General features: G+C 42.4%; 1 protein-coding gene across 9 annotated transcripts in view; it reads left to right on the top strand.

Annotated features, from left to right (window-relative positions):
- Positions 1–26606, top strand: part of LSAMP (limbic system associated membrane protein) — an 888518-nt gene that overhangs the window by 255990 nt on the left and 605922 nt on the right. For 3 of the 9 annotated variants that reach the window (XM_053931656.1, XM_053931636.1, XM_053931680.1), the window contains exons 1-2: positions 1677–1754; positions 20942–21101. The exons of 4 other annotated variants lie outside the window; for them this stretch is intronic. In XM_053931656.1, the coding sequence (XP_053787631.1) occupies positions 1695–1754; positions 20942–21101 (220 nt within the window). In that variant the 5' untranslated portion in view covers positions 1677–1694. Of the gene's footprint in view, positions 1–1676; positions 1755–20941; positions 21102–26606 lie in introns of those variants that run through there. 2 more of the 9 variants (XM_053931651.1, XM_053931664.1) reach the window with 1 other exon arrangement.

The raw sequence follows: 26606 nt of genomic DNA, 5'->3' as shown, positions 1-26606 counted from the left end.
TATGAGCAGGCAGCCAAAGAGGGAAGATTGATCTGCTTCTGCACCCTTAGGGGTCGGCACTGAAAGGAACAGCGGAGACCTTCAGCTTCTCAGAATTAGGAATGCTTTGCTCAGCTCTACCATTTGAATGGCATTACTTTGAAGAGAAGCTGATGGTGGGGTTGTGGCCTCCAGTTCCTCTACCTGTGCTAATTTTGGAGAGCCTGGAAGCTAGTCATAGTGTGGTGGGGACACTATAACCCCCACTGCAGATCCCCACTGTATGCTTAATGTATCCAGTTCACCTGCCCCTCCTACCTGTTTGCTTGCCTTTCTCAGGGGTGGTACCTGGCACTTAACTTCACTGTTGTTCTGTCATCCACACCACTAAAAGCGAGCTCTCCTCAGACCAAAGAAGTTGAATGTAAAGGTTTTGTTGCCATGATGTTTCATTTTGGAGAATGTCTTTAGTTTTCCATTGATAGCAGGCCAAGCCACCACCAGTGCGTAACAGTGCTCAGCAAAGGAGATGGAAAGGAGAGCAAAAAAACTGCTGCCTTAACAGGGTTGGAGCCACTGACAATCTCTAGTGTAATGTCTTAAATCCACACGTCATCACTTCCCCGAAAAACAGAGAAAGGAATAAAAGGGCTGCAGAGCCAAGAAAAGTCTTTACTAGCTTGTCTTTGCTTTCTTCCCCCCTTTCCAATCTGCCTTTAATCTTTAATGGAGAAACTTACAGCTCCAGAACTAATACCTTCCCACATTGCATTAATCCTAATTGACTTGGATATAAGTTCCCCCTTCTACTATCTTCAGCCTGGCATTATCATTTGCCCCTTGGGAACCCACAGCCACCTCTGCTCACTGACTCTTGCTGGCAGCTTTTGCACAGGAGAGCACAGCTTGCTAGTGGGATGCATGGAGTGGGAGCTTCAAGGACACAGCCAGTGACCTTGCTGGAGAGCTCAGGACACAAACAATGAGAAGTTGTTGTGTTGGAGTTTAGGTTAGATATGTGCTCTCACAAGTTCTAGGATTGCAAATTGGTTGGGCCAGCATTCCCCTCCATCTGGGAACTGGTGATGATCACAAGGCACTACTGGGTTTTTTGCATGGATGGGTGTTAATCAGGGTTTAAAAAGGGAGGGGGAATGAGCTTGAATGTTGAGACTGAACCAGCCAGAGCTGCAGCACAAAACTGGCAAGAATTGTTGTGGCTGATTTCCATCATATCTTCATCATGACTTCCATTAGTCCAGGCATCTTGCCTTCTCCCTGTCTGTCTACCTATTTTTCTTCAGTCAATTCTGACTTTTCTATTTCCCACTCTCCCTTTATGTCTATTTCTGTGGATACCTGCACTCCATTCTTTTCCATCTCCTTTTCTATCATTAGTGTAGCTACTATTAATCTCTTCTTTCTGCAAATGGGGAACCTGAGGCAAAAATCAATTGATTCAGAATCACTGAGGAAGCTGGAACTCATGAGACCCATCTTCTAAGCCCCATGCCTGGCAGCAAACTTGATCAGTGCTGTTTTCCCACATCATTCCAATGGTTAATCTCTGCAAGACAGTGATCTTACCCTTGTTACTCCTCCATTCCATACAGTCTTTTGAAGTCACAATGGTGCCTGACACACACACAGCAGACCCTGTGAGGAGCAGAGACAGCTTGCATAGAGAGAACAGGAAATTAGGTGAAAGGAGATGGATGCATGGAAAGGATCAAAACAACAGTGTAACGAAAAAGAACAAGCAGTGCTGGTGGCAGGTGGGAGGAGGTGTAGGGTGGGAACAGGGGTGCCCAGCCTAGGGCAGCTGCAGCTCACCATGGGGAAAGGGCACTGCAGTCATGTAGTCACATACTTCAGTGGCATTTCTGCAGCAAGGGGGAGGATGTGGGGGGTGTGTGTGTTGAGGGGTGTTGTAACTGCAGGGGGAATATGTGCAGTGCAGCCTGAGTTTCTTCAGATATTGGAGAAGCCAGTGCCTGTGTGCTCTTTTCTATATCTGCAGATCGATCTATTTTTTTTTTTTTTTTTTTTTTTTTCCCTGACACTGTGCTGGGATTTGATCAGACAGAGAACACAAGGGAGAAGAGGAGGATTACTGCAAGAGCTTTTCGTGCCTCTGTCTCTTCTTCCGCTCCAATTGTTTTTCATTCTCGCTACCGTATCTTTCCCACCAGCACCTCTCAGCTCTTTCTTGCTTGGCAGCATCTTTCTTGGATCATCCTAGTCAAAGTACTTTTCTTATTAAAGCACCATTCTAAAAAAGGTATACCCTGAGTGACAAATACCTTGTTTTTATTCCCTATTTCCCCTTTCGAGCCAGTATGCTGGTTGTTAGCTTTGCTCCACTGTGAAATCAGCTGGCAGGAATGGACACTGTAGACATTTCTGGTCTTTTTCTATTCCACAGGCCACTGTGGTTATGGAAAGAAGTCAGAGAGTTTTATTGTTTTTTTACTAAGTGGATTAGCCTCTAAAGATTCTTGACTTTCTCCCTTCTAAATACCCCTCACAACATTTTTTGTATGCCTGGCTTTTTTCCTGGGATTCCCCCACTGCCTGCAGGAATGGCTGGTTTCAGCTGGAGGTTGACAGATGGGAGAGTGAAAATGTGATCAGTGCAAGGCCCAGGCTTCCAGATGAGTTCAAGAATTTAATTTTTGTCACAAAAGACATCCATGCAGCTTAGATATGGGTTAACTACCCTTGTCTATTAAAAGTGGCTAGAGGCTCAATTTGTTTCATGCTCTTCATTGAGCAGTACTAATAGCAGTGTAATTTATATAGGAGGAAGTGGATGATGTGGAAGTCAAAAAACCTTGCAAAGATCCTTAACACATTTAGTTTATTTTCCAAGAGCTAAACTGCCATGGGAACTTTGAGATTATCCCACAAATGTGGGAATGTCAAGTCTTAATCCTGTACTGTGATGCAAGGAACTGTGATGCCTCATAAGGATCTATGAGCATTTTCTGAGCAGGACCATGTGAACCCTGTGCTTCTTCTGCCCCTCTGCTTTCTCCTCATCTTCTGACTTCAGCTATTTGTCTGTTTTGTTATTTACACCCCAAATTTGTCCCTCTGTTTTCAGGAATAACATGAAAATTCATTGTTATCTGAAAATTGATAACAAATGGGGTTGTTTGTTGAGAAATTGTCCTGCCTTGGCATGTTGCTGTTTGGAATTTTTATCTGCTGAAGTCTGGATTACACTAGAGGAAACATCTCTGCCTGGAGGCCCCTCACAGTGCTTTGGAGAGGCCATGGAGTGCAGCAGAGATGCTGTGGCTTGCAGTCTGAGGCTGAGTCCACAAGAGCCCAAGGTTTAACCTATTTGTAGGACAGCACCAGCAGCTTGCTAGCTGATGAACTGACTTGAAAAATCATTGAGAAAGCAGACATATTACTGGCAGCAAGACCCTTTTATCAGGAGAATATGTGACAGTGTTCACTTGCAGAAACCCTGCAGGGCACAGTGCCTTGCCCAGGATGAAACGTCGGCAGAGGACCTTGGGGAATAGGGAGATGTGCTCTTATTCACCTTAACAAGCAATTCTCTCCTTCCAAACCTGGCTAGGAAAAAAAAAAAAAAAGTTTGTTACAAACACTTGCTTCCCCAGACTAGGGACAGGCCCATCTTATTATTCTGTGTTTTAACTACTATACCACTTGGCAAAATAAATGAAGAAGGAAATCTGATAGTCCCTAAGTAATCATTAGCTGGTTGTCATGTCCCTCTGAAGACTTTAAATGCTGTTTTCCGCTCTTCAGTTTCTCTGTCATGCCAGCGCTGCAGTTTCTTAACTCTCTTATTGCTCCAGTAAATATTGATCAGAGTGTATGAAAGCCAAAGTTGCCTCATTACTACTTTTAACCTCAGAAACCCAATCGTGCCTGCCAGCTACTGAGTGGTAGGGAAGATGGGAGAAGAGAGAAAAAAACCATCACACCCTGCTTCTTTGCAGGTTCACATACACAAGTGAATGGTGAAAGGCGAAAAACTGATTTATTTCTTTTTTATAAACATTGTAGTGTAGGAGGATCAAGGGTGGAAGAATGGAATTAGTACCTGTGTTGCCAAAAATCAACAGAGGGTATAAGTCTATGGGGATAAAGTCTGGAGGAGCAGGCTGTTTGTCATTTAGGGACACTGGTTTAGTAGAGAACAAAGGTAAAGCCCCCCAAATGTCTTTGCCGTGACTGGAAAGTGAAGGAAAGAGAGAAAAGGAGAAGGGGGTGTTATGGGTGGGGAGTGTGGAGCCATGGGTTCCTGTAGAGCCAAGCGGGACACATGGCTTGGGAAGACCAGCTTGGTGCTTGGGTCGTAAAGCTGAGTGCTTCCTTACTGGCATGTTTTGGGGAAGGCAGCCCTTGCTTCTGCAGTGGCTACAGCTTGGGTTGCTTCCTGTGGGGTCAGGTTGCTATCAGCGTGTGAGAAATGTGGGCTTTTGGGGCAGGAACAGTAGGGCTCCCCTCTGCTGATGGGAGGCTCTGCCCAGGCAGGTCTCCTGGCATACTGAGGAAGAGGGTATGAGGACCAGGACCAAATCCTGGGTAAAACTGTGAAAATGTTTCCGAATGACTAAAACTAAGGGACAGGGACCTAGTTGTTACTGTTCAATTTTCTGAGTGGATTCACAGTTTGAACTGCATCCATCTGGTTGGTGGGGAGTGTGGGATACACATGGACATGCATGGCCCTGTTAAAAAGCACGCAGCTTTTGGCACATTGTCGTTACAAATGTGTTACTAAAGTGAATCATCTGCCTTTTTTTTCTAGATAAATATAATTCTCTCTTGTATGTAGCAGCCTTTCATATCAGCGGACCTAGATGCCCCTTTATATTTAGATTACAAGTGAATGATTTGAGTGTCTGCAGTGTTGTCCTGAGGGGACATTTATTCACATCACTAAACCATCACAGAACTAGGAACAATTAGGCATGACTGGTTGTCTTAATTGAGGAAAAGCTGAAGGGACTACAGTAACAGGTTGACAGAGCTCTGTGAGGTCCTTAGGACAAATAATGGGATAAAATTGAGGGGCAGGGGCAAAGTTCATATGGAAGCCCCAAGATATGTGGGGGCTGCAGGACAAGAGCCAGCGACTAACCAGGGATTTGCAATACTGTGTGAAGAATTGCAAAGAACCTTTGGTGTGGTGTCAGAGGAAATGGAGGGTGAACTGATTTGCTTGGAGAGGAAATGGGCAAGGATCTTGACTGTTCTATGTTTAATTTTCATTTTCTACTATAAACCCAACTAAAATCTGAGAAAGAATCCCATTGCCATATAATGTATGTGTATGTATATTTAATGAGCAAGTCTGAACACTTCAATCTAAAGTGAAAGCCCTGGCAATTATATAGCCTGGATAACAGCAGGCAAAGCCTCTCCTTGCCCCAGGAGCTTTCTAATGGAAACATCAAAGGTGTCCTTTGTGGGCCCAGGTAGTGCCACACCCTGTGCTTCATGTTTTGCCATGACCCTCAGTTGCATGATCTTATGTTTTCTATGGAACAAGCACAAAACTGCCCAGCTCCTCTCTGGGTAATTTTGGCCTGAAATGGAACAAAGAACAAATATGAGCCTTTCAGAGTAAAAGGGCAATGTAAACTGCCCAGAGATGTGGGCTTTGGCATAAATCTCTGCAGTCATGCCTTCTGACCTTGTTCCACAAACTGATTTAACTGAGCCTTGCCATGGCCACCTTCCCCAGGTGGAACCCTTATCACTTCCAGTTCTGCAGGTGCCTTGCCCCATTAAGGCCAAGGGCAATCCATGAATATTTTATCAGGAGCTGGGGTGTGCATGCCTAAGTGGAAATGCAATTAGGTGGGCAGTACTGGGAAGCCTTGTTCTCTTAGTTACAAGAGCAAATGTTTTCTAAATTCTTAAAAGTGTGTTCGGAGTTGTGGGGTAGCTAATATGCAAGTGAGCTTTCCCGGTGCTATTCCTCAGAGGGAAAAGGCTTTGCTTTTCCAGCTGCCAGATTTTTAAAGATGATGGTGCAGGAGGTTAGGTTCAGTCCTGGCAGGTAAAGTGCATCTGCTATGGATTTTCCCAGGTGTTGTTTTTTCAAGCTTGCTGCTTGCAGTTTTCCCCTCTGTCTTGAACATCCATTAATTTCCCTGGGATGTGTTAGGTACCGAAGGCTGTTGACATTTCAGACTCATCTTCAGGAAATGTCTGCTGCAGTTTTGTGGTCAGGGCTCAGGTGTCTCACTGGGGCACTGCAGGGAAAAGGAGAGGGCTGCTGCTGGCCACTTCTCAATCTCAGCAGCATTCAAACAGGCAAATGCAGTCTAGTGCTGAGAAAATGCACAGGACAAGGCATGGGGCAAGGAGAAGGGTGGATTTGTGTCCCTCTGTGATTGGGAATGTGTGTCTGTACATGGCTGTTGTAAGTGCCATGCAAGTGCTCTTGCAAGAGGTCTGTCTGCCTGGTGTTTCACTTTGTTTTCCATGATTCTGGTACCTGAGTGCTTTGTGAAAAAAAGCAGGTGTCAGGCATTTGCTGTATCCTGAAGCTGCTCTTATTTGTGTGGGCACAGTGCTTCCCTTGGCCACAGGCATGCATTTGCACTGGGAAGAAAACAAACAGAAATGTGTCCTGGGCACACACATCATGCAGTAATTTGGTACTCATGAGCACTGGTCGCATTTAGAGAGTAGGCGAGGAAGGGAGGAGAAATGATGGAGGTCAGCTTCCACCACCCATACCCACATTAAGAATCAGCTTCTTTTAAAACACTTGCTGCTAATGGGACTGCTCTGTATCAGCAAAGGTGACAGAAACAGGGTCAGCATTAATATGTAAGTGACCTCCTGAATTAATGTTTACAGTAAGGATCTGCAGGGGGGCTGATCTTTATTTCATTTGGAGAAAAGCTCAGAGAAGATGGGGAATGGTGACAGCCACAGCAAAGATGCTCATTAAATAGAAGGCTTTCTAAGGCACTGCTTTCGTTTTCATCTTATTTGCAGGATAAGGATTAGTTTTAATTGTGAGGTTTTGTGGAATGGAAGTGCTTAATAGGCAGAAGGGGCTTTGTATGAGTGTGCATCTGGGACCAAGGGGGAAGGGCAGAACAGTGTGCAAGCAAAGAGACTGCAGCACATGGAGAGTGCTGGGGAGAGGTGGCAAGTACGAGTGTGATGCTGGGCATGCAGAGAAGTCAGGGACCTGGATCAGTCAGGGACCTGGAGGCAGGGAGAGTAAATCAGTGAGTCTGAGGACTGCAGAGGGGTAATCAGGGACTGAGATTGGTATGTGGGGACCAGCAGAGGGATCGCAGCGAATGGACATGCTCTGTCAATTGAAGGGTATGAAATGTGGAAAATGTTTGATCATATACTTTTTACAGGGCAGTGGGTAAAGCAGACAGAATATACTGTTAACGTTTCTCTTTTTTGGAAGATCCCCTTTTGAAGAAATGAGCACACTTACAGATATTGAGTAGATTTGTCCCCCTCTTGCACATGTATGCATACATGATCATTTTGGGGGTTGCTCCCATTCCCAGTTTTATCTGAGAGCAGTGAGTTTATGATTTGTCACACAGCACATTACTGGCTGAGTAGGAAAGGGGAGCCAGGTCTCTCAGCTTCTAATTCTCTCTGATAGGTCTTGACCAAAGCTACTTTCTCAGAGGACCTTACCACAGTCCTCCTCAGGAAGACTGGCCTCAGTCTCCCTCATTTCTAAATTATAACCTCTGTCTACCTTAATTCTTCTTTTCCCTGCTGCACACCCCCTTCACAGACAGCATCCTGGGAGGCAGGTCACAGCATCAGCAGTCACTGTCAGAATGAGGTGAGGGAGCCTGGGATTCTGCTGCCAGTCTGCCAGAGGAGGAAGTGAAATTCCCATGGCCAAGAACCTAAAATAGAAGCAGCCGAAGTAGGCCAGGAGACTGCACTGCCCAGTCCTTGCAATCCTCTCTTCTGCACCTTTCCCAATACCTTTCACTCCTCCGCAAAAATGCAGCTTATAAAGCAGGGACAGCAGCAGCAGCAGGAAAAAATGCTTTGGCTTTCTGACTTTACTGCAAAATACCAGTGCATGCTGTACACACGCAGTCAACACACACAATAAGTTGTGTTCCCATCTGCTGCAAATGACTGGAAGAAAAAGAAAATTACAGATGATCTGTACCTGTCTGTGTGTGTTTGAATTTGGTCTGAAGAGAGACAGCTGGAGAGAAACGTGTCCTATGAAAAGCTGATATAGTTGCTTATCACTGAACTGCCTAACATTTTTCATTACCCAGAGTAATTTTACATTGCTTATCAGTTTGCCAAACTGCAACTGTTTGGTTTGAAGTAGTTTGTGCTGAGTATTAGCCAAGGGCTGAATATTTGTGAAAATTTCAGCTAAAAAGTTCAGAGATTAGGAAAACATATGTTGTCTTGCTCATTAAAAACAAAAAGTTCACATTTCTGTTTTGAATGAAAATTAATTTATGTGGTTTGGAGGAGAGATTGGAATTTGGCAGGTACAGTAACCTCAGTGTCAGGGATTTACCTTTTGCCACCTCAGTTCATATCTACCTAGATGTGGCCAAATTGCGAGCTTCTGTAAAATCTCAGTGCATACATACTCAGCAGAGACTTGCTAGAGTTTGGCCACTAAATCTTCCATCTGTGTCCATCGTGCTCTATCCAGTTTCACCAACTGCTAAATTATTTGTAATACTCATAACATTTGGTGTTTTACTGAACTTCACGGTTTCTGGAGAAAAGAGAATTTTTTGTTCCCTTTGAAAATGAAATAATTCTGTGGTCCTCAAAGCTGCACAGGCAATCAGGGAAGTTCATTCTCTCAAAAAGCACGTCTCATTCCCCACTCAGCATTCACTTTTCATTTCATAACACCTCTTGCATTTTTAAGGCTAAATGTGTGCTGTTGGTGGTGTTGATGGAGAATAAAAGACACAGGCATGAGCTGACCTGGTAATTCAAGACTCGGAAGTTTTGAATAGAGCGTATTTACTTGCAATATAAGGTGTTTTGAGTAATGTGTTCTTTACAGTTTACTTCTATTTTAGTATTCATGCCTATATGGAGGGGCTGAAGTAAGGCTGGTCAATGGGCGGGGTGTGAAATTTTCTAGTCAGTGAGACGGACTCTGGAAAAGCCGTATAATTTGTTTTGTGGTACGTAGACAGATTTTCAAATTGATGTATTAGAGTGTGTAAGATGTAACTTAAGATAGTTGTGAGTGGGAAGTAACCCAGATAAGCCTCTTGCCATTTTTTCAGGGGTCACAAATACTTAAAAAACTTTTAATTGCTTGTTTAATGAACAGAGAGAAAAGAAAGTGGGTTTTGAAAATCTTATCTCTAGCATGGCCTCCGTGAGGTCTAGTACAAGGTTGGAAACAGATGGTCATACATCAGAAATGTACAAAATTGTTAGACTGAATATGAAGAGCTGGAGAGCGGGACGTAGGAGAGTCAGCTCATCAGTTTGTTAGCCAGACAGCACTGAGCCACAAAGTCTTGCTGATTTCTGAGGAAATTTACCAGGCTATGAGATGAGGGATGAGCAACTCTAGGCATAAGTCTTACAATGAATTGGCGTTGCCCTTCTTGTGCCTTGTGTAATGCCTGTTATTACCCAAGACTTGGCTGAAGACACACCATCCCAGCCTCTCACTCCTAGAGGCCAAGGGGACAGTTTAAGGCAGAGCACTGCTTGCAGAGTCAACAGCAAGGTTCACCTCTTCTGCACGTGGTTACACTGCCCTTTTGGTACTGGGGTTCATGTTTGGCTTGACAGATAAGGGTTTTATTTAAAGCTGTAGTTTATTTTTGGTTCAACCCAAATTTTGCTTCCTCTTGGGAACCTCTCCCAAAACAGTGAAGAATTTGCTGTGTTATCTGTGCCATGGAGCCTGCAGTGATTTACATGCATTGAATTTGCTCTTTTAGAGAGTTTGCACAGATGTGTGGAGGCTTCTCATGAAGAGCTGCTTCTGCAAACCTGCTTTAGGAAGAGTGTAAGTGAGCTGATCTGGCAGAAGTAGTTGTTTAGTACCTTGCCTTTAGTACCTTATAATTCTTGAGAAAGAAAAAAGACAGTTGCTTTTCTCCAGCTCAGCTTCGAAAAACATGACTTCATGAGCAAAACAGGGCAGTCCAACACTTGGAAACTTGTTTACATCATTAGCTTTCCAGTAGTTTTTTTCAGGGATGTTGGGTGAGTCACAGCTGTCAGAGGTCACCTCTAATCTTGGCTTCCATACCTCTATGCCTGTTTCTCCTCTCCCAAAGAATGAAAAGTACCTTGAGACTTCAAGGCGTGTGCTACAAAGAAAGTCAGTTATGGTTATGGAATCAGACCTCTGTGCCCCTTTCATATTTTGGAGGGGTTTGGGAGATATTGGGTGTGTTTGGGTTCCTATATGGGGTGGAAGTTGAGAGGGTGTAGCCCCACTGGGACTGGAGTAGCAGGCTTGGGTGTGGGTGTCATTGGGTCTTTGTTAGCAGGGGGCAAAAGTGGGAAGTCAAACTCTAAATCTGGAAAATGACCCATCCTCCTGACATCAGTGCAGAAAACTCATTTAAAAACTTTACAAAGTATCTTTGTCCTCAGTGTGAGTTTCCAGGGTCATCTTGGTCACTGTGTTCCTCGGCAGCTTTTAAAGGGATGATATCAAACATGGCTATTTTGGAGGGACAGACAGTTTTACATTGGCTTGAAAAGCCAGTTATGTTTTTTTTTATTAAAAACTAAAACCAACTCTGATTTCTTGTAGAGGTCCAGTGTTTACCCTCCATCATTCCAAAGGCATTTGAGACACATCAGTGTCAGGGAGACTGGAGCCATTTTGGGCTTTAACTTAAAAATTATGATGGTGGTTCATTCATTGCTGGAAGCATAACCTCCATAAAAGAGCTGTGATGTTCATGGCCCCAGGCTGGTATTCCAGCCAAAGCCTGCTCTCTCATTACCTCTTTGGGTAGCCTGTGGAGGAAGTCTGGTGCAGCCCTCTGCTGTTGTTGTTTTGGGTGTAATGTTGCTAAATTAATCTGGTCTCACTGTGATTCAGAACCCTTTCTTGATGAGATGCTTGTTCTTAAATGAACAATTACGTGTGCAGACTCCTGCGTTGCTGGTTCAGCCACAACACCTCAGTTGATTTCCATGAGACTCAAAGTGGTGGCTGTCACAGTTGGAAAAGCCTTCATATACCTTGGCCATATGGAAGTGAATTCAAGTTCCCTTAAGAAATGGTGATAGATTGAGGTAAACCTATTTTTTAATTAGTACAGAATTTGACTGCACATCATTAAACCTATATTTTTCACTTTTTGTTCCCATCTATGGGATATTAAGAAAACACAGTTAGTATTCAGTTATGCAATGATTACTAAGATTATGAAGAGCTGTTGGAGAAAAATGAGTTCTGAATACTTAAGCTCCCTTGTTTAAGTTAGATAGCTAGGAGCTAGGAGGGGAGGGAATAAAAAAGCTTTGTTTTTCTTGTCAGCATATGGCTTTTTTAGTTGCAGGGAGCCAGAGACAAAGCAATGACTTCTTTTAGGGACTGCAGGATGTTAGAGAACCTTTAGAAACCTCAGGAAAAAAAGCAGTCATAACACTCTATTCACTATTGTTTCTAATCCCTAGAAATCTTCCAAGAATCCTAGGTATGCTTTTAACTCCCCCCAGGACAGACAGCCCTCCAACATTCTATTTCCCACAAGGAATAGAAATATGGCAGACCCATCTAGAACTGCTCATTTCAGGGAGAAGGGTGGCATGGTAATAAGGGAAAGGGGGTGATGGTAAGTCTGTCATGGTTTTTTGAAAAGAGGGTGCATTTTATTTCATGTATTTTCTCACTTTGGGCTTAGGAGGCTACAAACAGAATGTGTGTGACTGAATTGATTCCTGAGATGCAGTGGTTACAAATGATGGGATGGCTGTGAATAATCAAATTGTGGTAGATTCTGTTTAAAACTAAGGTGCTACATCTCACTCAAACCTTCACTGCAAAGGAATAAAGTTATCTTCCCTAAGCTGCCTTTTGCAAACAAATCCGTGTTCTATGGTCATAGGCTTGAGAAGGTAAGCAGCACTGAGCCGAGGCTTCTCTTTTTGGAAACAGCAGATTAGGATACAGCCTTTTGGTTCTTAAATATACTTATGTGCTACACTGAAAGAAATAGTTACCTTAGAAGATTTCCACACCTAAAACTGATTGAGATGTTTACTTTAAAAAGAGATGTTTCAATAGCTTTTCAATGATATGTGCTCTTAGTGAGGTGTTGACAAAAGCAATTTCCATTTTAAAATTAAGACTTCTGAAGATTTTATGTGCCAAAGAAAATACATCTTGCCTTAACAAAAAAAAAAAAAAAAAAGGATTAGTAGGAAAAAAAAGATTTTTTGTTTATGATTGCTCCATTATTTTCCTGTGTTCTGTATTTAATTCATTCAGATACTGCTCTTTAATAACTTTCAAATAAGAGAGATTAAAGTAATGCTTTATTGATAATTTCCTGACTACTTTCAGGAAAACTTCCTAAAAACTTCTTCCTGATGCCTTTGAGACTGTTTTCATGATAGGAAGTATAGATGCCTTTAGGGACAAGTCATGTGTCATGGGATGCAAAGTATATATTTGATATAGCTTAAATGGCTACAAAATTCACTATACAGGAGAGTAAATTGTGTCTATGCTAATGCCTTGAGCAGCAAGTTGCTGGCTGAGTATGCTGGCCTGTTGTGCTATGGACGAGTTAGGTGAAAGTAATTAAAACCAGAGTTAAGACTCTAATTGAATTCTGTCCAGGAAAGTACCTCTTACTTTGGAGCTTTTGTCACTGCTGCAGTATTGAGATGCTGCTGTTACTTTTGTTTATCAGGAAGGATTTAAGGGATCAGTTGGTACAAGTCTTTGGCTATTCCTTTGAATGCCAAAGCTTCCTATTGAGTGGGATAAAAGGATTCCTCTGACTTTACTGCAAACAGATGTGCTTAGGAGCCTGATGTATAAGGGGCTACAGCCAAGAGGCAAGTCCTGGTGGTATCTGAGTTTGTGCAATTTTTGCCAGTGGCTTCCCCAGACCTTGCCCAGAGTTTATGTAGCTTGGTATTGTCTTACATCAAGCCCAGGTCTTCTTTTCTCCAGCCTTTTTTGGGGCTGAGTCCAATTACACTGCAGGACTGACCGACAAGGCGGCATTGCACCAGTTGGGCAGCCATACCTGCCTGACCCTCTCAATGAGCTGCAGCTAAATGAAGACCCTTGGGGAAATCTGCTGGAGGCAGCAACAGCTGTAAATGGGGATGACTTTGACTGGTGCCTTGTTGTTTAATGGGACTCCCTTTGCCTTGGGATGTACTGTTTGCCCCCGAGGTAAAGATCCGCCCTCAGGGAGTAAAACTAGATCCTTTCCCTTCCCTCAGAGATAGTTTTCTGCAAGGAAATGTAAAGCTAATAGGACTTGTTTCCTTTGACCATCTGCAGAATGGCATTCCAGGTGGCAGTGAGAGGTTGTGCAGTAAGGGAGGGCAGTTGTCTGGTCACAGACAGCAAAATGCCTTCACAGAGGAAGGAAACAGAATAGAAAGAACAAGCCAGTCATTGAGAGAAGGAAGGCAAAAGCATTCATACAGTGCCAGGAAGTTTTTCACCAACATTACCAAAGCCTATAAATTCACAGGCAATTAAGACAGAGAGAAAAACAGAAGGTTCTTCTCTCTCCGTTACGGCACATCCACTGCCTGATGCACTTTAATTGCCAGAGATTTAAAAAAGAGCTGCTCATGAACAAAGATCTGCTCATACCCTTTCTAGTAGGAGCAAATGTGATGTATGGGAGCAGCCAAGGGATCAGCTAAGATCTACCTCTCATCCTGCATTCACCTTCCTCAGCTGCTGGCCTCCGGCTTAATGTTTAGCATCAAAATCAGCTCAGTTAAATTGGTGCAGCGGCCACTCTTTCTGTTGCATTACAGGCACAGGCAAACAGAACAATACCACGGCTCCGTAGGGACAAAACTACACTCAGATCATTTGTGCACATGGGTAGTTCTGCACTCATCCAGGCGTTAAGGCCCCAGATAATAAATGCAAACCCCAGAAGGCTGCTGTATAGGCAGGAGTGTTTGTGAGTGTAGCTGAAAACATCTGTTCCAGTAAGAGTGTTCAATCTGGTTTGAATTTTCTTACTGGAATAGCTGTTGCCTCCATTGTCCTGGCTGTACACATCTTTTAGGATGTGCTGCTGCACCAAAGCCAGAGGGAACACCCATAGGCACGCCTATTCCAAATGGTGGGAGAGTTGTGCACAATTCCAGTTCAACTCTTGCTTTTGTTGTGATGACAAGTTTAACCAGCATTGACTGAAATGAATAAACATAGCTCATCTTGAGGCTGTATTAGAGACAGGTAAGGTTTGCCCAGGGAAGGGACTGGTAATGGGTTTGAAGTCTTGAGTAATTTCTTAAGCACAATGACTGTAATTTGGGTTGGCAGCAGTGCCAATTCTAGAAGTAGTGACAATTGGCTAAACAATGCAGTGCAGGAATAGCTCAGGAAGATAAAGAGCTGCTTCCAAAATAGTAAATTAAGAAAAAACATATTTACCTCTGTTGAGATGCCAGATGAGCATTCCGAGGCAGTATAAAAGATGAAGACCTAATGATTAATTGGGAAACAGGACAACCAGGTACAAAGGAATGTGTGTGTCTGTCACTGCAAATCTGTGGCCAGTCTACATCTTATGAACCAAACACTGTTGATGCCTATCTGAAAGAGATGAGGAGAGGTGTCCAAGGCAAGAGGCACTGGCACTGATGGGCATGGAGAGACTTCCCTGGGAAAAGACAGTGGGTTGCCTTTGGCTCTTGAGAAAAGGCTTAGGTCTGCAAAATCACCACTGGAATGGAAAAAGTGATCACAGAGCAGCTGTTACCTGCTGCTTACAGTGCGACAGCAAGTCATCAAAGGGTATTTTCAGGTAGTAGGTTTAAAATAAGGAGATACGCGATGTTTAGTAATTACAGGGAATTTACAGCCACAGAAAGGTGAGATGATTAGAAATAAAAACAGTTTCAGCAAGTAATTTGGCTGACTCACAGAAGGACAAACCCTGAGGCTGTACACAGAAGGATGCAGGTGCAGTGCCTGCCAGAGGAGCTCCCAGAGCCACAAATTACCGCAGGCTGGGAGAGCAGGTTGGGCAAAGACCCTTGGGTACAGGCTTCTTACTCTTTCCTCCATGTCATCCATGGCATCCTGGAGGCAGGATGCCAAAACAGATGGCTCTTGAATCAATACAGACATTCTTAAGGCCAGTTAGAAAATGCAGGTAATATGTCTACAAAAGTTTCAGACATGATCTGGGTGCATTCCACACAGCCTGACATTTGTTTTGAAGTGCCAGAAGTCTGGAAAAAAAATGCTTGTGTTTAAATACAATTTCAAATTTAAAGGTGTGTATGGGACAACCTAAGATAATTACAGTCCTGTCATTCTGGTACTGTTTTGAGGTGAAATAATAGAAAAACTGATGTGGGATTAGATTAATAAAAAATTAAAGAGGAGAAATATAATTAATGCCAATCAAAATGGATTTATGGGAAATAAATCCTGTCAAACAAACCTGATATCTTTTTGATGAGATTATAAAATTTGTTGCTAAAGGTAGTAGTGCAGATGTGGTTAGACTTTTGAAAGCATTAGTTGTTATACCTCATAAGATCTTGATCAAGAATAATATAAAATGAGTCTCTGTGTATTAGATTAAGGACTGGTTAAATGGCACTTTGAAAATACAGATACAAACAGGGAATTATCGCCGCAAATGTGTAATATTGGAATGCTGTGCACACTGCTTCTTGCTCCTTGCCATATTTATTATTTTTATCAATACTGTGGAATAAGATGTAAAACCACCTGAAGGAAAGTTTATTGGTGACACCATGATAAAATTCCACAGACAAACCATGAAGAAGGACAAGGTCACAGATGCAAGACAATTGCAGATCCCTTGTTAAACTTGGCTTAGAAAAGCTGTGTGTGTTTTAATGTGGTCAATTATGAAGCACTGTATAAAGGCATGCAAAAAGATGTTAGTAGTTAACCATGTTCTTAACCTAAAGGATCCTTTTCTGAGAAATAGCAATTTTGAAAAAAGTATGCTAGTAGATAGTTGAAAGTAAATCCTTGTTCAAAATTGTGCTGGAAGACATATTTTGGAGGCTTCAAAGAGTTAACTGGGAATCTCAGGTGTGACCTAGGAAGTACTATTTGAGGTCTGAACTTGGGAGGTGCTCAGCTCCTGTGATTGATGTCCCCAGTTAAAGCATGTTACTGCTAAACTGAGGAGTTTCAGAAACTAGATACGCAAGTGATGGGAATGTGAGGGGCCATGCTCCACAGGCTGAGGTTCCTGGAGAAGAGCCTCTTTAGTTTATCAGTGGGAAGCCTGAGTAGTTGCAGTTTGTAAATACCTACTTAGAGAACCAAACTCTAATAAGAGGGCACTTCAAGCTAGCAAACAACATACAAAAAGACCTAGTGGCTGGAACCTGAAGCCAGGCAATTTCACACTAGAAATGAGGCACAAGTTTTTTTCAACAGTGAAAGTAATTAAACATTGGAACAATTTACCATGGGAATGTGGTGGATTCCCTATCACTGGCAATTTTACAATCAATACTATCTGTTTCTTCAGAACATATGTTCTATCCAAGCATGAGTTAATTTAGGGTAGTCCTATAAGCTGCATTATTGAAGAGGTTGGCAAAAAAGTTCACTTTTCCTTCTGGCATTATAATCTCTATTTTCCCAACTGTTAAGTAGTGTCTTACTCCCCCTTCCTCCACCATTTTTTTTTCTTTTAGATATTTTAACTTTTTTATATAAGTGGCCAAAAGTATTTCTCATCCTGCTTCTGTTTTAAACTAAAGAATAGGATTTTTTTCCCCTTGGAAAATGCTACATTTTCCACCTCCAAGTTTTGAATGTGAGTTCATTCTCAGTGATCTTGGGTTCGGCCACAGTTTACTATGTATTCTCATGTCACAGTGATAACTGCAGTTCTCCAAAAGGGGTCTGTGTGGCTGCAGTGGTGTTCCTGAATTGAACAGTCCAGGGAAGTTTTGCATGCCCTGCAGCCAGCTGGCACAGCACCACTTACTTCCACAGGGTTAAATTCTCTTACCATTCAAAGCAGTGAGGCCACATACAAGCAGCCTGTGGGGGAGAACAAGTTTAAAATTTTCATCTTTCAGCTAGCTTTGAAATTAAAATGATTCATTTGCAGAACTACCTTTAAAAGTAGGTGGCTTTTTTTTTGGAGGGAGTGGGAAATGTACTAGGTCTCATGCCCATGCTTTTAAGTGTGTCTCTGACCTCTCAAAACAAGTCTGTTCTACTTGCCTAAAATCAAGATTGGAGTTCAGCTTCAGAGTGTAAACCCTTAAATGTAGATATCTATATGTTATCCAAGTATCTGTGCTCTCATAACCTACTTTTAGCCTATGTTTTCAGTTGAGTCAGCTGCCAAGATAGATTAGACATCTGCATTTGGTTGGCAAAATTGCTTTCCAGACTGCTGAATCAGGGCAGTGATTCAGTTGCCTAAACGTAGGTTTTTGGAGCCATTTTAGTTGCCTCCGCTTGTGAAGATCTTCACAGATGAAATAGATAACAAGGTCACAGGATTTTTTCAATACCTGTCCTCCTCTCTCTTCAGGTGATTCTCTTCTCTTATTAAGTGTAAAAAGAAATGTGAAAGCATCTTCCACAAAGTTTAATTAGCTGTGGTACTTTTAGCTCTTTCCTCTCTCTCTCTCTCTCTCATCTGCCCTGACAGAATATGAGGCATCTCTTGGTGAAATGGGAAAATTGCTTCCTTATGCTACTTTCTTTTATTTTCAGTGCTATTTTTTATCAGTGCTTTATGCTTAGGGACAATCACAAAAATATTCTGAGCTGCTGCTAGGCTCACAACATCACCGCTAGACTCAGAATCTGGAGGAAGAAAACACCTGTGTGCTGGTCCAGATCTCTCCTGGAGCTGATGATAACTTCCCTGAAGAAGGACCCCTGGAGAGGATAAACCCCAAAGATGCATATTTGAATGAGAAGAGCAGTAAAGAAAATTCCAGCCTGAATTTCTTGCTTTTGAATATGAAGTCCCCCATCAACAAATCTAAGACAGTAATTTCTTCATACCCATTGTTCCTACATCATTGTAGCAAGACCTTCAAGTACCATACAGTTTTCAAGGATATCTTAGTTTCAGGAAATATCTCGTTTCCAAGGAAGGCAACCAGCCCCAGCAGGAATTCTGAACTTGGGGAAAGGACAGATGCCAGCACTTTTGTACCTAAATATATAATAACAACTAAATGTGCTCTGGCCTGTACCCTGGTACTGAGGCCAACAATGATGGAATAGCCCATGCTGAGTCTGTTAAAATCTCTTAGTCTCCCAAACAGATTGACTGTGTCTGATTTGTCTGTTGAGAATGGGTCTTTTGGGAGTCCTAACCCATAGATGTAACAGGGAACTGTTTGACATAGTGTTGGTTGACACAGGCCAAAACTGTATCAGGAGCCCCTCTAGCAGTTCAGCAATGCTGGTGGCTCCAGCACTGAGGAATGTTTCCAGGTTCTGTTTAATTTCCTAGCAAGGCCAACTCAGAACTTTGTTATTGCTGTTGATCTTACATGAAAAGGGTATCTCAGTGATGAGCAGCTACATAAAATGAATAGATAAGAAAGTATAGAAGTAGGTCGTGTTTTCATATGGATTCAATTTCGGGTCCTCTGGCACTATGTGGTGGTGCTTGTATTCTCTCGGTTGGTTGAACTGGCATCAGGGCTGACTGCTGTTTTCTGTAGATCTATTGGCAAGGGAGATCAGGCCAGCTTTGTTCTGCAGCTGTTGTTGCTGAAGTTCATTGCATGTCTGCCATTTGTTTGCAAAACTTGAGATGAGAGGGTTTCCATGTTGGAGTTGTAATATAATTAGTCCATTCAGCTGTCAAAGTTGGGCCCTAGCCTTTGCTTTCCTATAGTTGGCCAAGAAAGATTATGCTAGCAAGTATTTGGGAAGGATTTTTCTTTTTTTTTTTTTGCAGGATTGTGTTTACCTAGCGGATTCTTTATGTCATGCTTTCATTTTTAGATTGAAGCTCAGTCATTCATTAATTATGAAGCCTCTCTATATATAATTTAAAAGATGTTCAGTGTCTCTTCTCTGTAATAGAATTTTACTCTGTTTTTATGGTTTGGGTTTATTTTTTCCAACTTGATCATCAGTTTCTACAGAGCGAACAATGAAAACCATCCAGTCATGATAGGAACATCAGCATGCAGTGGCAGCACCTTTTTCCCAGTTGATTTTTTGCAACTTGGGGTTTGAAGTGTCCAGGAAGTCCAGTAGGTCACAGGTGTTCCACTGACTTTACTGGAGTGTTTCACTCCCCATGCTTGTTTGCACAGACCTTACTTTAAGCATTCATGTTTGAATTGTTGTATGAATTTAATGAGAGACTCTGTTTTTCGATCTATTTAACTCTGAGTGCCAATCTGAGTCAAAAACCTTTATTTAAGCCTATGCCTCAGAAAAATACCTTTGCAGCTTTTGTCTGATACAGGCTTGTTAATGAGCATCTGCACAGTAATGTGGTTAGCACTTAGTTTCCTAGGGAAGAATCCCACTTGAATTCTCTGGATTATGTTATTGTTGGCTAGATATGGTAATGCGTCTTTCTTGAGGATGCTGCTGACTAGACGGCTTATAAAACACCTCTGTGGCACACAGGGCTAAGTGCATTTTGTCTTGTGTGCATTTGGGGCAGTTAGTTCACCTGATGTGTGTGCTCCTGAAGGCAGCTGGGTGGTCACTATGCCACTCTCTCTGTGTTTATCTTAGAGGAGGCTTCAGATAAACACGTGAGAAAGGGAAGACTGCATGATATGGAAAGCCAGAAGGGCTGAGGTGAGCCAGAGCCACAGCAAGCACACAGAAAGGGGGAGTGGTGTATTTAAACATTTAGCCACAGTTGCAGGGAGGAAATCACAGACGGGCTAGAGCGGAACGCTTGTTAATTGCTGATTTTCTGGGCATTCTAGCATACAGGCACCCGCTTCTGTCTTGTTACTTGTTGAAAAGGGGTTGAAAGGGAAAAGCCATTTATTTTTCTGTGTGTGTGTTTAATTGTCCCTCCTGAGACAGGCTTTTGCATGGTAGTGTGTTCAATCTGTCGCTTGCAGTTTGTTTTCTGACAGCCGAGGCTCTTATCAGAATGCACCACCTACCAAAGGGTGTAAGGTGAGGGGACCAACACTGCACAACACAGGGTGGTCTTGGAGTCTGTCGCACAGGCTTGGGTCACCTGCAAGGTTACTGTTAGTCTCTGAGGCTGGAGGAAGAGACTCTGTTATAATTTTTGAAGTTTGACTCCCATCCTGGTGGGCTTCCATGGGTTATGTCTTGTCTCTCCCACAGACCAGCTCATGGCTGTTCTGGGGTTTTCCTTGCCAAGGTCACACTGATGAAAAATACTGTCTTGACAGTTTAGGAGATGACATTCTCTCTTCTCTCATGGAGAAGAAAAATAATGAAGCTTGTTGTACCAGTCTATTGCTGTTCACCTATCTCCACTTGGTGATGGAGGACAGTTAGGTTTCCACTGTCCATTTAGTTTTTAGGTTCTCCTGACAGTCATGCTTTCATTTTTGAATTTCCTACCAGTGTAGTTACCTCTGTGACCATTTAGCACAGAGTGCTGAGACAAACATGACCCCCTGAAAAGCTTTGGGATTACTTGTACTGATGTTTCTCGCAATGATGGCCACAATGCAGAGATACCCAGCCTCTGTTTAAATTGCCTAGTTTGCATGTTGGTGACTGCAGCAACAGGAATGCACTGGGAATTAAATCACCGTGTCCTTCCATTGTGCTCTGCAGGCCTCGCTGAACTCTGTGCTGGGGTTGGACTTCCCTTGGACCAAAACACGTGGATTCAGTGTGAGGTTGGACCTGCCAGCAGTGCCCCACTCTGGGCGTATGGCAGCTTGCCATGTGTGTTACTGTGCTCAAAGCAGAGCTCTGGGAGGCAGCAGAGAAGGTTGGCAGAAGTTTTCATTTGCCATCCCTGCAATGTCATGCACAAGCTTGAGCCACAGAGAGAAGGAATGGGAGCATAGAAAAGAGAAGGATAGATGTAACTTCCCCACTCCCACAGGAGGAGAAGCAAGGGCTGGATGTCAGATGCCTCAGAAGACCTCCAGCTGTGTGGTGTATTTTCTGGAGAGCCTAGAAGGGGCCATTTAATTTCTTAGGCCTTGGGAGGGAGTTTGGTCAAAAAGATCAAAAAAATTTAGGAACTCAAACTAAGCTTATTAATAAACAGGAGAGGTGGGGGTCTCACCATCTTGGGGTTCAATGTAGGATTTCTGGGGAAAAGGAAGCTGAAAACAATTTTTCGGCTTATCATACCTGCACATACTCACTGTTTTCTGTGTTGTGCCCACTGTCCTCTTTTCTCCACTTTTCTCGTCTCCCTGTGTGCGGCTCCAGTCCACTTTTCCATAAGGTCTTTGCATTCCACTTCCTTGAGGCAAAATGGTGGTTATGCTGTCCTTCTTCCTGATGTGAAGCTGTTGTGTCTCCAAATAACTTTAGGACAATGATTTGGAGATCACACTAAGGTGTGACTTCCCTGTTCCGCTGAATGCTCAGACAAAGCAGTGCAGTGGCACCTTAAGGAGGAGTGTGCTTTGATGGAGCAGATTATACACATGTTTCTGTGAGACAGATTCTTTGAAATAGTCTTGTCAGTAATTGCCACAACAGGAGGGAATGTCTGAACTACATTTATAGGCCTGTTTTCAGGAGTTTGTCAAAACAGAGTTTTATCAGACTTGGAAGTGTAAAGACTTAAAACTTTATTTTTTTTTTCCTCCCCGAAAAGCAGATGGAAAAAAAGATGAAATCCCTATATTTTTTTTTATGAGAGAAATATTTAGGCATATGGGAAGGTTTTCTTTTGACATCATAGAGATGTTTCATTTCCGAGATTCTGAAGCACTGCATTTCTTTATCGTCTCAACTTCTAAATGACTCAAAATATTTCAGCTTTTAAAATGGAACACAAACTGGTGCATATTCTTACCTGACTAAAATTAAACATGTAAATGACTCTTGGTAAAAGTGACAATGAAAATTATTAAAATATTTTGCAAATTATTTTTGCTGTTACATGACAGTGGGGTTTTTTTGTTTGTCTTGTTTTTGTTTTTTTGGTTTTTTTTTTAAACAAAAACAATTATTTGTGGAACTTCTAACAAAATAGTTCACAATGTGTTTGGAATGGAAAAAGTTAATAAAAAAGTATTTCATCTGAAAGGCATTCACCCCTTCCAAAAGTTCTCCCCTGCCAGACTGTGGAGAATATCAGACATTATGGTCTTTGGAAACAGAATAGAGAATTGGCTGGGAGGTATTTGTCATGAATTTCAAACAGTTACCATTTAGACTAAAAAAACAAAGTAGTAGGAAGATGGCAAAGAAGGACATTTTAAAATGTGATGTCAGGATGAGAAGGTAGCACTGATTTTGCCTTTATCTCATTTTTCCTCCCAGAAAACCCACATATACGCATATTTTTTCTCTTGGTCTCATTTGAAGATTTTGGGGACATTCAGATTTATTGCCTGTACTCCCCTTAACTAATTTACACACTGCAAGCATATCATAGCACTCCAGAAGCAGTTCAGTGCACAGGCAGTAAGAATATTACTTATCTAACCAATTGCAATTAAGCAGTACCGTTTGAATTTGGAATACAGAGCGTGTGTTGAAGCCATTTGTGAAAGAAAGTGCAAACAATTTAACAAACATAATTGGGAAACAAAAATAAACAGAACCAAATTCAAAGCCATGGCCCTCTGGTCATGGAAAGAAGCTGAATTTGTTGGCTGTCTTATCTGGCATGAGTTAGTTGCTCAGCTGTACATACAGACATTGTCCACCAGGATTTGAATTGGGAGCCAAGAATTCATTGCTAGGCCTTTGGCTGGTAATGGCCTTCCATCATTAAAGATTTCCCTAATGGAAATTGTTAACATTTAGAGAGCTTTTATGGAATCTTGCTTAGTATTTAATAGAGAATTCGAGCCATCCTAGGAGAATCTCTTCCTTTGCTAGTCCTAGTATTTTTAGAAAGCCATTGTGTGGAAAGCCTATTAAATTTTTGTGGAGCCCTGTTGAGATTTTCTCCATTGCAGTCTAAAGGGTTTTCCTGAAAGAGCTAGGTTGTAACCTGTCTTCTGAGACAGAGTCATCTTCTTCCTTTAAGCCAGACGAGTCATTTTGTGTTTCTGGTAGGTCAGATTCAAAGCTGCTGCTGGTCATCAAAGCTCCTGTGATCTCCAAGAAGCATCAGTGAGGCTATGCCAGTTTACAGGGGTAATAAATCCGCCCCAGAGAGTTTGTTCCTGTACTCTTTCTCCTGTGCCATCCACTAGTATGGAAGCTAACTCTACTTTACCAGTCTCTGCATGGAAAGAGATAAATGCAAATAGTGATCATGGGATTTCAACCTCTTTCTACTCTTGTCATCCATAAACATTATAGCTGTCCTGCATTTTGCAGCAGGAACCTCCAGTACTGGAAAAGGAGAACACTGTTTTTCTGTAAAATATTTGGTAAAATGCGGCCCAAGAGAGGAGCCAATATGTCAGGAAAGTAAGAGAAGCAGCAGTCAGGCAACATGCTGCAATTATGGATTTCTGGATGCTTGCATAGGCCTGTTGGTTGTGTATATTACTGTTTTTCAAAAATCCAGTAGTTAATTGAAGATAAATGCAGACTACCATCTCTGCTTTCTTGCCTGCTGTTTTTCTTTCCTCCTCCTTTTTTTTTTTCCCTGAACTTAAAGACTTGGATTGCTGCACTGACTAGAAGAAATTATTTGAAGTGACTGCATGTGTTCTTAGCTAGATGCAGAACTGTCTAGAAGTAGGAGCAGCAAGAAAGAGGTCTCAACTATTTAGGTTCTTGTAAGCCACCTTTGTATGGCATTCACTGCTACTCAAAGAACTGAATGCAAGGAAATGGACTGCACTTGAGTAGCAACTGGAAACAAACCACAGCTGTCCTAATGAGCAGCTCCTCATGTTGATCCCACTCAAGAATCCACTGGGCTCAGCACTTTAGGGACCATCTCGTGGGGTGTCTGGGATGCTCTGGGGCAGGAGGTAACTGACAAGTCATTGGGCACAAACTCTCTGGGGGGTCATTCCAGGGTGGTGGACCTGAGAACAAGGAGCAGGCTTGGCCACCAAGGGGCAACAATGCAAAGAACAAGAGAGAAGCAGGAGTGAGATGTAAAACACATGCCTGGCTTTTAAGAAAACCTGATTGTGGTATTCTTTTTTTCCACTGAGCTGAGCTCTGTGACCCAGCTTGCCTGTCCCAGCAGCTAATGTATGGCACCTGGGAATTGCTTGCATCAGTCAAGTATTGAATATTTTAGACTCTTGATTATTGCAGGAACAAGGTTTTCCTCAAGATTTTCAAAGATAATAAAATGTCCTCCTGATGTACTGATGTACTGGGAACCAGGAGCACCATTTAGAATCAGGGGAGGACCCAATTCATTCCTGAGGTATGTCTGTGTACTCTAAAATATTTATAACCTGTCTGTGCTTGGACAATTTTGCCAAAAGTGTGAACTTTTGCTAAGTGTTGAATGAAAACTATTTTAAGAATCAATCAAAAATTGTAAAAGCATTTTTGTGTAGTATGTGCTTATGAGGGTGTGCGACTACAAGCAGCATCCCCTGAACATATCTGCAGTAACTCTCTATTTCCCTCATCCTCCAACTACAGCACCCAGGCTCTACCAGCCCTGAGCTCCCCAAACCCAGCTCTTCCTGTACAGTTTCCCTTGCTCCCCCATGTACATGTTGCCAGTGGATGCCATTCCCAGCCTACACAAGTCTGGTGTTGTCACCCCGATCATCACTTGTGGGAGGTGTTGATCCCTTACGTTCAACAGGGACAGGTAAAAGCCAGCACATACCATTTGCACCAGTGTCATTGGCTAGGTTGTTAATGCTGGGATTTGAGAAGCATTGATGAGGATGTTGCTATAACCCATGCATGAGCTGCCCAGTGTCCCTTTTTTCTTCCTTGCAGATGGAGAAAAAAACTTTCTGACTTGACAGCATAAAAAGAGGGCACTTTTTTTTTCCTGGTGGTTGTTTTTTTTTTGTTGTTGTTTTTGGTGGTTTATTTTGTTTTTTTTTTCTTTTCTTTTTTCTGGGGGGAAAAATTATATAGAATTATGTCACATCAAGAAAAACACAATGATTAAAATAACTTGCTATGAATATTCATTCTCAGCTTGGCAGATGGATGAAGTGGGCTGAGCATTTGCAGAATATTGCTAACTGAGCTCTCTTCCAGAGAATAACATTTCAAAAGAATTTCCGATGAGGTCTGTTGGCCAAAACTAGAAAGGATTTTTCTCTTCCTTTTTTCTTTCTTTGGCATTCTGAGCTTCCACCTTCCTGCAGAAATGAATTTCTTTCTAATCACAGTTTTGGATACTTCTGAAGCCTCACACTGAGGACTTCCAGATGGGTTCATTGCAGTGGGAAGAGAAATACTCATTATCGTTATTATTATGATTACTATTATAATTCTTAACTCTTACTTGACACTGTCATGATTGTCCTGAACAATCCCAAATTGTTTTACAAATGAGGTTCAATTCCTTCGATCACTAAAACACAGTAACATCTGAAGAAGCAGCCAGCATTTGTTGACTATTTTTGTGCTAAAGAAGCAGGGGGGACGGAGAAGGGAGTGATGCATCATACACATTTTAAAGTTTAAGAGGTACATTACTAGGAAGAGTGAAATGACCCAAACTGGACTTTAGCTGTGTTTTTACCCAAGGAATTGTGAAAGATATAATGGATGCAGGAATAGGCAGCGGGAAGCAGAGCTGCGCCTCCCGTGAATGTCACAGTGCCCCCTAGTAGCAACTTTGATTATTGATCAGAACTGACTTAAAAGGAGCACGGCTTCTTTTCAAATCACCAATACTGTTTTAAGTTCTGTCTCTACAGACCAGGTTAAAAAGTTATTAATATCTTTTCCAAGAAGAACGTTGAATGAAATGGCTGTTGTGCTGATTTTTTTTTTTTTTTTTATGGTGGTTTAAAGCCAGAAGAGAAAAAAAAAAGGGCTTTTTTGGGCTTGTTATTTTTTCGTAAAAAACAGAAGCTATCCCACTTTTTCCACATCACTTTGAGATGTGCAGCCTCAGAAGGCTGGAGGCTGACCCAGCCCATAGCTGCGTCACTCCAGTCAGGTACCTTACGGTAGGAGTCAGGCAGAAAGATGCACAATTTGCTGTGACAGATATAGCTAGTCCATGTCTTTCTTGCAGGCTGCTGGAATCCCCACCAGGTGATTTGCCTGGCATATGATGCCTGCTTTGAGGTCGTGCAATCACGTCATGGCATAACTAATGTTCCAGCTTGCATTCCGCTAGGTGCTTTCCTGGGATGTTTTTTTTTAGTGTGGGTGCTGCAGTATGCAGTGCTTCTGAGCTGAG

Source organism: Vidua chalybeata, chromosome 2, assembly GCF_026979565.1.
Source record: "Vidua chalybeata isolate OUT-0048 chromosome 2, bVidCha1 merged haplotype, whole genome shotgun sequence".
Taxonomy (NCBI): domain Eukaryota; kingdom Metazoa; phylum Chordata; class Aves; order Passeriformes; family Viduidae; genus Vidua; species Vidua chalybeata.
This window is presented reverse-complemented; position numbering and strand designations above follow the sequence as displayed.